Source organism: Gymnoscopelus braueri, assembly GCF_963280865.1.
Source record: "Gymnoscopelus braueri genome assembly, chromosome: 15".
In the NCBI taxonomy this organism is placed as follows: Eukaryota; Metazoa; Chordata; class Actinopteri; order Myctophiformes; family Myctophidae; genus Gymnoscopelus; species Gymnoscopelus braueri.
The window spans coordinates 45,027,002-45,041,057 of NC_137620.1; the positions used below are offsets into that span (position 1 = coordinate 45,027,002).

The 14,056-nt window shown below is 39.6% G+C and overlaps 1 protein-coding gene across 1 annotated transcript in view; it reads left to right on the top strand.

Annotated features, from left to right (window-relative positions):
* Positions 1-4,282, top strand: part of LOC308101240 (uncharacterized protein) — a 28,943-nt gene extending 24,661 nt beyond the window's left edge. The window contains exons 9-16 of the mRNA XM_080450638.1: positions 213-236; positions 738-1,313; positions 1,429-1,589; positions 1,674-1,894; positions 2,000-2,123; positions 3,490-3,581; positions 3,703-3,878; positions 4,163-4,282. Of these exons, the coding sequence (XP_080306764.1) occupies positions 213-236; positions 738-1,313; positions 1,429-1,589; positions 1,674-1,894; positions 2,000-2,123; positions 3,490-3,581; positions 3,703-3,841 (1,337 nt within the window). The 3' untranslated portion in view covers positions 3,842-3,878; positions 4,163-4,282. The remainder of the gene's footprint in view (positions 1-212; positions 237-737; positions 1,314-1,428; positions 1,590-1,673; positions 1,895-1,999; positions 2,124-3,489; positions 3,582-3,702; positions 3,879-4,162) is intronic.
* The last annotated feature ends 9,774 nt before the right edge of the window (positions 4,283-14,056 follow it).

Genomic DNA, 14,056 nt, shown 5'->3' on the forward strand with positions numbered 1-14,056 from the left:
GTGTGTGTGTGTGTGTGTGTGTGTGTGTGTGTGTGTGTGTGTGTGTGTGTGTGTGTGCGTGCGTGCGTGCGTGCGTGCGTGCGCGCGTGCGCGTGCGCGTGCGCGTGCGCGTGTGCGTGTGTGTGTGTGTGTGTGCGCGTGCGTGCGCGCGCGTGCGTGCATGTTACACAAATATAGATGATAATACAATACAATATTTCATATTGTTTCAGATGAAGGACAGATCTTCCTGCAGGGTGAGAAACTATAACTTAATATATTTATAATTTTGATCAACTGTGTTAGGCTGACATATTTTGGGGCATTTGGGTGGCAGATCTTCCTTGGACTAGTGGGAAATCCCCATATAGGCGTGGCCTATTTGGGGATTTGCGTCATGATCCAAGGAATCGAGGGAAAGGTTTTTTGATTGTACGGCTTACGATCCAAGAGTTTGGGCTAAAATGTGAATCGGCCATGAGGCCGATTTGAAACACTGTGGGGTACAAAGCAAATCTTCAAATGCAATTAAAAGGTTATAGTGGGAATAACAACATTTCGGTCTGTTAGAGATGCACAAAATGTAAATATTGTGTTTGTAATCCCCCCTTTGTCTCTTTATGGCCATAATATGTCTGTGATTGGAATATATATATATATATATATATATATATATATATATATATATATATATATATATATATATATATATATACAAACAATCACAGAATATGACGTGTCCATGTGTACTATTACAGAGATATCTGAATTCAATGACATGACTAACATGTCAGGAGAAGAAGAGGAGCAGAGAGATGACATCATTCCTATTACATCACCAGAACCACGGAAATGGATCCCAGTCAGTAAAAGATGGAGGCCACAGTTAGAGAAGCTTGTAAACATTGATGACTGTAAAGTTACCAAAGTTGGGAGTCTTCTGTTTGTGACAGATGAAGAATTCCGCCTCGCAGTGGGAAGTGATGGAACTGAGGTCTTCTTAGGGTTAACAGATGATGGCACTGAAGTCGCAGTGAAAAGAATGTCTCAATTCTTCTTTCATGTGCTGAAGAACGAGACAGACTTTTTACGTCTTCCAAAGCTTAAAGATCCTTCAATTGTACGATATGTTGACTTTGTAGAGGATGAGAACTTTGGTTACCTTGCTCTTCAGTTGTGTGAATGCTCCCTGGCAGAATACATCACTGAACACAGCCTCTCTGAACTAGAGAGGAAACAACTTGCACATCAGTTTGTCCAGAGCTTACGTATTCTTCATCGCCAGGATCCTAAAATTCTCCACCGGGATATCAAGCCCCAGAATGTCTTGATTGGTAAGCTACGAAATAAAAATTAAATAAGCAAATAATATCAGAAATATATGCAGCATATGCTGAATTTATTATCTAAAACCCTTTATTATGTTGATATACCCAATTTTCCTTGCAGATATTCAAAGCAAGGCAAGACTATCAGATTTTGGAATAAGCCGAGAATTACCCAAAGGACAAACAACCCTAGTCACAAGAGTTCAAGGAACGAAACACTGGAAGGCAAAGGAGACTTTGGACAATGATCAATTCCCATATAAAAGAAGCACCGATATCCAGGTTGTTTTTTTATTCTGTATGAGAACAATTTAATTAATAACAACACAAAAATGTTCTAACTCAATTTTCATGCTCATTCTTAAGGTGGCTGGGATGTTGATATACTACATCCTGTCTGGAGGACACCATCCATTTGGCAAAGGCGTTAAATGTGAAGGCAACATTCTGGATGGAAAGTACAATCTGGACCATGTTCAGGATGTGGTCGCCAAGGATCTCATTGAGAGGATGATCAATGAAGACCCAAAGAAAAGACCTAAAGTGGAGGAATGCTTCGCTCATCCTTTATTTTGGTCAAACGACAGGTATGATAGAAATATTTTCCCTTCCACATTATTCATTCATTCACTGATATCTAAACGTTATTTCAGTTCATCATAGTCTAATGCTTTCAGTATATTTTTTCCCAGGAGAGTAGAGTACTTGAGAAGGATTGGAAAGGAGGTTGACAACTGTCCAGATGATGACAAGGACCTCATCACTGTACTGGACCAGTATGCTGAGCAGGGACAGTTCAACACCTGGAAACACAAGGTGACTTTATTACTAATAGTGTTGGATAAATAGACAGAAAGCCAATTTGCAAAATTCAGAAGTTGTTAATGCCCTAAATTGCACTTATCTGTCTGATATAGGGGGGAAATGAATATATATATATATATTTTTAGGCTCAAAGTTACCTAGTCTGCCTTTAACCTTTATTATCTCTATTTCACTACTTCTTTATTCATTATATTCTTTATTTCACTTTAACAATGTCATCTTCAGTGTAACTCAATAAATAATTTCCACAAAGAGTAAGACCAGAACAAGATGAGAATGTCTTATATGAGAACCATAACAGACACAATCTAGATGTAAAATCTCCAGCATTCTATTTAAAGGGATATTTCACTTTCAAAAAAACTTTTGGTAATTTTATTGTCTACTCAGGCTTTTGAGAGCCCTCCAGACCGTTTTTAAGTTGCTTGATTCAGTATTTAGATATTTGATATTCATTTTATCAGACACGCCCCCTTCCTATACAAACCCATTATAACTTCAAACTCCATATTTAACATGTTAGATTCATCAAAAACACCCGTCCTTGGTTCTGGTGACTCACCCTGCCCTCCTAATACGTGATTAGTGTTTTTTTCGATAACCTTTTTCATTTATTTTTTATATATTTTTTAGAAAATGAAAAAAATTAAATACAATAAAAAAATTAAATAAAAGAAATGAAAAAAGTAATCGAAAAAACACGGCCCCCTCACGTATTAGGAGGGCAGGGTGAGTCAGCAGAAACAAGGACGGGTGTTTTTGATGAATCTAACAGGTAAAAAATGGAGTTTGAAGTTATAATGGGTTTGTATAGGAAGGGGGCGTGTCTGATAAAATGATTATCAAATATCTAAATACTGAATGAAGCAACTTAAAAACGGTCTGGGGGGCTCACAAAGGCCTGAGTAGACAATAAAATGACTCAAAGTTTTTTTGAAAGTGAAATAACCCTTTAATAACTAAATTCATACATTTCTAACAAGAAAGGTCAGAGTAAATGATGAGATTAGTGCTTCTGATATGTCAGCTTATAGTCTCAGATCTTGTGACGTGTGGCACAGTTGGACGTTAAGGAACAGATCTAAAATGTGCTGAGTCACCTGGCATGATAGGAGTCTTTACACTGAGGTTCTCTAGACACTTATGTTATTCAAAATGTTCATCCCAGCCTGAAGTCAGTCTCCAGTCTCACCAGAGCCCTCAGTTGGTGAAACACACTAGAAGTGGGAATTAATGAATATTGCATTATCTCTTCATTCCCTTAATGCCTTTGTAATGCCTTTAAATGCCAGAGCCGTGTATGAAATGTGCTATTATTTTATCTCATTTTATCTTAAAGTTGTATATTTATTCCCAGTTATCACTTGAGTTGAAGATGGATGAAATGAAGTCGTTCCCTGAGAACTCTTTTGGACTGCTGAACTTCATTCACAATCTCCATGAGCACTTGTAAGTTTAATTACATTTAAAAACAACACAAACTTGGGGGCACGGTATATAAAATCATTGTAGATGTGTGTGTTCACCATCAGATGTTGTGACTCCAGTGATCACTGCTTTGTGTTCACAGTGCTGAAGAGGCAGCTGGTGTTGACCTGATGGAGATGTTTCCTGATCTGTTCGGATGTGTTTACCAGTATGCCCAAAAACAAGACTGGAACTCAATGGCAACCCTTAAGGACATGTTTCACACAGAAGATGTTCAGTAAGAAAGTCCACAAACCCCTTAGAGAAAGACGCATTTCAGTCTAACGATGCAAGAATCAGTATTCAATGACTCAGTAGACTGCCCCAACGCTCCTGATTTCGTGTATAGAGGGGCGGGTGTAAAGAGCCGGCGAGAGATTGCGGCTGATCCCATTGGTTCACCGATCTGTCCGTCAACCCCCGCCCCGTTAACTCAAACATTACGAGCGACGCCCACTGCACTCTGGTTGGTTGGAAAGTGAAACACTTCCTCATACCGAGTACACCGACGCGCTGGGCCAGGCTTTTATTTTTTAGCAACACTAAACAATAAAAGCCTGGAGATCGAGGCTAATGACTCAGTGACTTGAAGGACTCTCATGATTAAAGAGTTCAATATGCAGTATCCTGTAGTAACAAAACATGTTCCCCACCCAATCTAGTTGTCCCCACCGGGAGGACATGAGCGCCTCCCATTCAACGTTCCCCATCGACATGTGCCGCCTAGCCAATAGGAGTACATGTAGCAACAAAGATCACCCTCCCCCAGCCAATAGGAGGGGGCGCTCCCTGTGATCACCAGCGCCTGCCTGATAGCTGTCTGCTTTAGCCTACCTGCTATAGCTGCCTGCTCGCGTAGCTTTATTTCTCCGTCGGGGGAAAGTGTCGCTCACATAGAACGGCCGAGAATAGCAGACCTCCAAGCTCACAACGGTCGCTTCCGCGACGCGTTGTGAGCTTGTATGTCTGTGTATGCCCTATCCAGCCAACACACATGAGGACATTGAATGAACTGAAACCTGTGCTTCCCAAAACAACAGGTTTGGGGATCTGTTGGGAATTGATTACATGAAACCGGCACCAGCGTGTGCATTCTCAATGTTTGAAAACATATAATTGGTCTATACAGCTTCAGTTTGACTAATACCTCTACTACATGGTACAGTAGCACCCTGAAGGTGATTCAAACTGAACGTCCAACAGGAGGAAATAAAGTAGACAGTTAATGGTGCGATATGATACGATGTGAGGGTGTTATTTTTATAACATGGGTTTTTGTTTTTATTGTTGTTTTTTACTTGTCGTTTGGATTTTTTATGATGTATGTCACGTGTGCCTGTGTTTCACTCCGTTACATCAGTTGTTTCCTTCTTTGCTCATGCTGTTGGACATATAGTCCCATAAGACAGACAAGCACTGATGGACATAAAACGGCCATCACTCATGTACATAAATGTTTATGGATGGATATGCTATGTGTAAATATGTAGATACGTTGTTTTTTATTCCTTTATTTTTGTATTCCTTCTTTATTACCCCCCCCCCCCCCCCCTTCTCTCTCTTCTTTCGCTTTTCTGGAAATAGTACAATTTAGAGGTATTTTTTACTTTATTGGAGTATTTCCAATCTTCAGTACTTTTACTTCTACTCCACTACATCTCAGAGGCAAATATTATACTTTTACTTTTTATTATTACAAAACTTACATCAACCACTTCAGCCCTACAGTGTATGCATTTCGGCCATTTGAAAATAGTCGATCTATCGCGACGCATCGTGAGCTTGTAGATCGGCTATTTTCAAAAGATTTTAATTACAATTTATTCATTTGAAAACTTGTGAAACCGGTCATTCTGCATAATGAGTACTTTATACTTTTGGTACTTTAAGTACATATTGATACTAATACTTCTGAACTTTTATTGAAGTCTTTTTTTTATTCCAGACTTTTACTTAAGTATTTCTTCATTGCAGTATTGATACTTTTCTTAAAGGAGAATTTTGGACTAAAGTTTTCTTACCTTTTCTATGACGTTATGATATCTTAGGATGAATGGTACAGTAGAAAAATTCCATAACTCCACCCCTGAGCCGCCACAGCTTAAAAGGTGCGCGGATAGGCCTTAGGTTAGATCACATATTTTAATAGCTTTTTTTTTCTTTCTTTTTTTGTGAGATCTGACGTTCATAGTGACAGAACACTGTCCCCCCCCCAAAAAAAAAAGATTTCAATCTCGTCTAGCGAGACTTCTGTTTTTTTTTTTTTTTTTTTTTTTGGTTGCATAGTGTGTATGAACGTCAGATCTAAAAAAAAAAGAAAAAAAAAAAGAAGCTATTAAAATATGTGATCTTACCTAAGGCCGCGCACCTTTTAAGCTGTGGCGGCTCAGGGGTGGAGTTATGGAATTTTTGCTCCTGTACCATTCATCCTAAGATATCATAACGTCATAGAAAAGGTAAGAAAACTTTAGTCCAAAATTCTCCTTTAAGTAAAACATTTGAGTACTTTTTCCACCACTGACTATCACAATATAGACACTATAAACACTCTATAGCAAAACATAGGCCCTATTATCAGAATATAGAGCCATTGACAATGAGTAGACCTACTACACAATATAGATCTATTTAACTAAAAAACGTTTTGTTTTAACCAAAAAGCCTCAGCCTGTGTTCACTCAGGGTCAGTTTTAGGTCATTCTTCAGGGGAAAAACAATCAGAATGAATGTTTTTATTGTCTGTGATGTGGAGGAATAACTGACAACTTTGTTTATAAGGTGCTGCTTTAATTGTCTGTGACTCATTCAAACATCTTTGTAATAAGTTTGCTTTGATAATAAAATAACATTCTCTATTCATGTCAAATTCTCTGGAGACTTCTGCTTTTCGGAAATAAATGTAGTTTGTACAAACTACATTTGTACAAAGATAAAGAGTGTATCGTGTGTTTTTATGGGTTAGCTGTAGCCTAATTGTTGTTGGCGGGGCGGGGGGAGGGGGGGGAGGTTGAACAAGCCCTTTCCATGACAGCTGTATCTTGGTACAATTGAACATAATCAGATGCACCCTTATTTCATTATCTTAATCCAAATATTTAATGTTGTATTGCCTTTTAATTGCAGCTTCAAGCAAGCTTTTATCTTGATGTCAAATACATAATACAAATACTTCCTTAAAGGTCTTGTAGTGCATGTCACTATGCAGTGGGTAAGAATGAATGATACTTGAGTCAATATTCTTCACTGTAGCCTTACATCTTTATTATGATCCTTACATCTTTATTATGATACTTTAAAGTACATTTTGATGCCAATACTGTACTTTTACTCAAGTACATTTTGAATTCCGGACTTTTACTTGTAATGGAGTATTTCTACATTGCAGTATTGATACTTGCTTAACTTTTATTTAAGTAAAAATGGTGAGTACTTTTTCCAGCACTGCCAAACGGAGGACTCTGAAAGTGTGTCTATGTGAGAACAGGATGCTGTGACAACAAGTCACTGCATGCTGAGGCTGCTGGTGACTCACCTATACTAACATGCATCTGGCCCAACCCAATACAAAGGTTCAGCCATTGGAACACGTGCACGCACGGGCGCACACACACACACACACACACACACACACACACACACACACACACACACACACACACACACACACACACACACACACACACACACACACACACACACACACACACCCTCTTCCTGTCATGTTAGTGACTGACTGCTTAAACACACACACACACACACGCACACACACACGCACACACGCAAGCGCCCGCCCACCCACACACACACACACACACACACACACACACAGTGGTGAGCTGTGGATTTTTGAACTATATGGGCTATATTTTATGACGTCACGTGCGCGGGCACATAGCGCATGTGCACATAGCCACTCAGCTCAGTGCTAGTTGAAATACTGTATTCAACATGTGATTATTAATGTATTTATATTTCTTATTATTTTGTTGCATTGTTAATTTGTTGTTTTTATTTTTGTTTCAATTAATTAATTATTTTATTTTCCTTTTAGTTTTATATAAAAGCCCTTTACATAGATTCACCCACACATAAGTACTTAAAATAATCAGTCAACTTGTCTTTACATGAATTACTTTTTTTTAAAGACTTACATTGTTTTCAAAACAGTGGTTTTTAAAACAAGTAAAAAATAAAAAAAAATCACACCCAGTGTGAAGTGGGCGGTGTGGTCACAGTGGTCATCACAGTGATGGAAGAAGTGATGGAAGAAGTGATGGAAGAAGTGATGGAAGAAACCTTAAACTTAAAAAAAACACATTTATGTTTTTTTTTAAGTTATGGTCCTATTTATAGGGCTATGCACATGTGTCATGTTTCCCTAGCCAATCACAGTCCTGAATAGACTGTGATTGGCCAATCACGGTGGAGGGTTAGGGGGGTACATTTGTGGCCAATCACAGCGCAGGATTTGGTGTGCAAATATCCAAACCTCACATATAGGGGTGGTTTCACCGCCCAGAAATACCCTTTTGCTACTCACCAAAACAAAGACGGTTTTGTGGAGTTGAAAGCCTACTTTACTAAATGGGAACACTGTGAGCCCCCACCTCACGTCTAAAATACACTTTTTGGCCAGAAAAGAAAATATTTCACCAGAATTAAAACCTGTTTTTGATTACTCCACAGTGCCCTCTACAGATATGGTCAATGGAATGTTCCTATTGACCAGATTCTTCCTTCCGGTGAAATATTTTCTTTTCTGGCCAAAAGGTGTATTTTAGACGTGAGGTGGGGGCTCAGAGTGTTCCCACTTAGTAGAATAGGCTTTCAACTCCATTAAACCGTCTTTGTTTTGGTGAGTTCCAAAAGTGTATTTTTTTATTTTACTACAGACGAGAGGCTGCGCTACCGCGGTGCGAGGGGAAAGAATGGAAAGTACCATAACGTTAAGGAGAACTCCTTCTAACGCCATGGACCAGAGCTAGACAGGGTTAACTTTGCAGCCAGGTTGAGGCCATTGTTTAAGCTTCAAGGTGTTAAAGACGGCTCGCCCCTAACGGTGCGTTGTTGTGCTAATGATTGACGGCTCGCGGCTGACGGTGTGTGCTCGCGCGTGCATGTGGAGCTCGTGCATGTGGAGCACGCGCGAGCCCCCAGCCCCGATAGTGTCAGAAGAACTAAGGGGTCGCCGACCCCCCTAGCACCCCCTTCAGCTCACCCCTGCACACACACACACACACACACACACACACACACACACACACACACACACACACACACACACACACACACACACACACACACACCCTCTTCCTGTCATGTTAGTGACTGACTGCTTAAACACACACACACACACACACACACACACACACACACACACACACACACACACGCACACACGCATGCGCCCACCCCCCCCCCCCCCACACACACACACACACACACACACACACACACACACACACACACACACACACACACACACACACAAATATGAATAAACAAAACAAAAGCACATTTTAATTTCCCATCGATAGTGTAGACTTCTAATGTCTGCAGGACTGTTCTTTCTTCATCCATTTTGATCTGAGGATTTATACTTTTTAAACAACTAACTGTTTGACATCAGTCAGCAGGATGTTCACTGTCTGACTGAAACATCAGTCTAGCTGAACTTGGAGAGACAAATGTGATACAACAGTGCCCTCTAGTGGAGAACAACGCCACATTTTAAACAGTTAAAATGTATACTTCTTAATAAGATTACAGCATTAAGCAGTGGTGTAAAGTAACTAAGTACATTTACTCAAGTACTATACTTAAGTAAAATTTGGATGTATTTTTTACTTTACTGGAGCATATCCAATCTTCAGTAATTTTACTTCTACTACTACATCTCAGAGGCATATATAGTACTTTTACTCCACTACAATTATTTGCCAACTTTAGTTACTAGTTACTTTGTAGATTTAGATTATTATCACAAAACTTACATTAACCACTTCATCCCTATATGCATTTCGGCCATTTGAAAATAGCAGATCTACAAACTCACAATGCGTCGCGACGCGACGCATTGTGAGTTTGTAGATCTGCTATTTTCCAAAGATTTCAAGATTACAATCTATTTATTTGAAAACGGGTCATTCTGCATAATGAGTACTTTCTACTGTTGGTACTTTAAGTACATATTGATACCAATACTTCTGAACTTTTACTGAAGTACATTTTGAATTCCAGACTTTTACTTGTGACAGAGTATTTCTACATTGCATTATTGATACTTTTACTAAAAGTAAAACATTTGAGTACTTTTTCCACCCCTGACTATCACAATATAGAGCTATTTAACACTGTTAATGAACAAGCACTATATAGTAGCTAATGAGTAGGCCCTACTATCACATTATAGATCTATTTAACACTATTACTGAACAAACACTCTATAGTTATTAGGCCCTACTATCACAATATAGATCTATTTAACACTGTTACTGAACAGTGGGGGGTCCCCAGTTCAAATAGGTCCCCAGTTCAAATATGATTATTTTGGGTTGGGGGTCCCCAGTTCAAATATGATTATTTTGGGGTGGGGGTCCCCAGTTCAAACATGATAATTGCATTTAAAATATTACTATATCACAAAAAAAAAAATAAAGGCCTATAAATAAATAAATAAATACATTCTATTTTCATTTTGGAAATGTGAGTATTATGCCAATTTGGCATTTGGAGGTTAGCAGCCATGCTCAAATAGAAGAAGATCTGTAGCCGAGTCAATAAAAGTGAATACAAATATTTGTAGTTAAAAAAATATATATTTTAAAACGCTGTGTGTGTGTGTGTGTGTGTGTGTGTGTGTGTGTGTGTGTGTGTGTGTGTGTGTGTGTGTGTGTGTGTGTGTGCGCACGCGTGCGTGCGTGTGTGTGTGTGTGTGTGTGTGTGTGTGTGGACATTCCTTTCTTCAGCACTTGTCTTTTTGTAGACATGACCGCTTGTTTCTCTCGTACAACCTGGCAACACTGCCTAGCAGTAGTGGTGTTTTCATAGAACCGCGGCCGCTTTGTTTCTCTCACAATCTGGCAACCCTGACAGAAGGAAGACGTTACGATTCAGACCTTGTTGGTCAAACTGCGCCCCCTACCGTTCAACCTGTTGGTGAAACAGACAGACAGCATAATCATCAGGTTGTTTGGTGTCAGTTAAGGTTCGTCAATTAATTAAACTTTAGGTTAAAGAAATAAGACCCTCAAATGATTCTCCTTCGGTGTCGCTGGCCGAAATTCAGATCTACAGGCGACACCGGTTGTTAGATTGACTTGTAGATCAGTTCTTAACAGCACAGGTTGTGTTTTTAGCCACTTTCTAAACGTCAACAAAACAACAACACTAATAACCGGTGCGCCAACGGTTTTTAATGTAACTGAATTTAATGTTTAATAATCCCGTTTGATGCCAAACTCTTCCGTTTTTTTGTGTATTATTATTATTATTATTATTATTAATACTATTATTACTGATCTCTAGGTTCCATGATGATAACTATGAGGAAGGTCACAGGGTCCCAGGCCAGGCAGCTTCTGCACAACAAGTTCGTGGTTATTCTGGGAGCCTCAGGTGAGACATAAACTTATTTAATTCATATCTAATGCTTCATTCATGCATGGTTTGGGAGAAATGGAGAAACGGAGGAGGTTTGGGAAGATGTTTTGCGTGCAGAAACATGTATGTGTTGACATATTATGTGACAGTCATGGATGAACTTCAACATAGTGTTTGCACTTTCTCCCTTTTCGGTCCGTACATCTACATAAACGTTCATATTTCAAATATAAAGTGCTTACTTTATGGCCACGGATGTTATAGTTATGTACGGGCTCTCAGAAATACCCGTATCTTCCGTAATTGTCAATAAAAAGCATTTTAATCCGATTGGTGACCATTTTCTCCACCCTCTCAACTACGTGACCCTATCGGTTGGGAGGTGTATTGCACTCTGATACATTATAACTCTATGAGGGAAATGGCCGTCGATCGGATTAAAATGCTTTTCATTGAACAATACTGAAGATACGGGTACTTCTTAGGGCCCGTACATAATTGTAACATCCGTGGACATGGGGTAAGAACTTTATATTTGAAATATGAACGTTTATGTTATGTAGATGTATGGGCTGTTAAGTGCAAACACCAGGTTAAAGTTCATCCATGACTGACATGATAAGACAGTCATGCTTCATGGCTGCAGCTGCAGCAGTATACAGGCCATGCTGGATTGTTTACTATCATTGCTTCTCAAACGGTTTGATTTTTTAAATTATTACCCCCCTTTTACTCTGAGAATGTACAAATGGAACCAAATGGACCCTTGCGGTTCCATTTGTACACTCTCAGAGTTACAGACCTGCAAGGGTCCATTTAGTTCCATTAGTAGGCTACACTATCAGAGTTACAGACCCGCAAGGGTCCATTTGGTTCCATTTGTACACTCTCAGAGTTACAGATCTGTAAGGGTCCATTTGGTTCCATGTGTACACTCTCAGAGTTACAGACCTGTAAGGGTTCATTTGGTTCCATGTGTACACTCTCAGAGTTACAGATCTGTAAGGGTCCATTTGGTTCCATGTGTACACTATCAGAGTTACAGACCTGTAAGGGTTCATTTGGTTCCATGTGTACACTCTCAGAGTTACAGACCTGTAAGGGTCCATATGGTTCCATGTGTACACTCTTAGAGTTACAGACCTGCAAGGGTCCATTAGGTTCCATTAGTAGGCTACACTATCAGAGTTACTGACCCGCAAGGGTCCATTTGGTTCCATTTGTACACTCTCAGAGTTACAGACCTGTAAGGGTCCATTTGGTTATATTTGTACACTCACAGAGTTACATACCTGTAAGGGTTGAAGAGTATTTGTTCATATATCCTATTACCAGGTTAAGAAAGATGGAAACAGTTTAATTAGAATTAGCCTAAATCAACGGCATATTTATTTTACAATATACCAAAAGCAAGAGTACAAAATGTCTGAGTATTGTATCAAATAAAATGTAATAATAACCCCCTGGTTTGTTTCACGACGCACGGTCGCTCCACAAGGCAGGAAAAGGACGCGTCCAACCAGCACGACACAGAGATAGGTGTTAGGCTAATCTGAGGTCGAGGAGAATTCTGAGGTCTTGAGAGCGTGTGTGTGTGTGTGGGGTAATTTTTACCCCCTGCGTTCTGAGACTGCCTTGTGGGAGGGGAGTGAGCAGGACAAGCAGCAATTGGTGTCGCCTGCCCATATGACTCCTCTCTCCCCAAGGCGTCTGCCGTCACTTCTCTGTCATTTCAGGTCAGTCGTAGTCAGTGGTGGAAAGTAACTAAGTACATTAACTCAATTACTGTACTTAAGTACAATTTTGAGGTATTTTTACTTTATTTGAGTATTTCCAATTTCCAATACTTTTACTTCTACTCCACTACATCTCAGAGGCAAATATTGTACTTTTACTCCACTACAATTATTTGAAAACTTTAGTTTCTAGTTACTTTGCAGATATAAATTATTACATTATAAAACACACATTAACCACTTTAGCCCTATTTTATACCTAGGCTATTTGAAAATAGCTGATCTACAAGCTCACAACGCGTCGCATCGCGACGCATTGTGAGCTTGTAGAGCTGCTATTTTCAAACATTTTAGTACTTTTACTTTTTGTACTTAAAGTACATTTTGATGCCAATACTTTGGTACTTTTACTCAAGTAAATTTTGAATTCTGGACTTTTACTTGGTACTTTTACTTAAGTAAAACATTTGAGTACTTTTTCCACCACTGGTCGTAGTGTCCTCCCTGTCATCCTAGGTCAGACGCTGTTGTTTATCCTCTTTTGTCATCTTTGGTGTTGGGCTGTGGTCGGCCAGACAGTTGAGAAAGTTTAGCTGAGTTCCTGTCTACTTGGCCCGCCAGTAGCTTGTCTTGTAATCAGTCGTTTTCAACCACAAACACTTCTCCTTTTGGGGCATCAGTGGCTTCGGCACGTCTCGGTGGCCTTGCCACTGATCAAGGTCAGCCAAGTTCACAGTCAGGACAGTCATGGGTTTTAATACATTCACACATTTTCGCATCACTTCTCAAACGTTTTGATTGCAATTATTACCCCCCTTCAACTCTGAGAGTGTGCGGGTCCATTTGGTTCCATGTGTACACTCTCAGAGTTACAGACCTGTAAGGGTCCATTTGGTTCCATATGTACACTCTCAGAGTTACAGACCTGTAAGGGTCCATTTGGTTCCATTTGTACACTCTCAGAGTTACAGACCTGTAAGGGTCCATTTGGTTCCATGTGTACACACTCAGCGTTACAGACCTGTAAGGGTCCATTTGGTTCCATGTGTACACTCTCAGAGTTACAGACCTGTAAGGGTCCATTTGGTTACATTTGTACACTCTCAGAGTTACAGACCT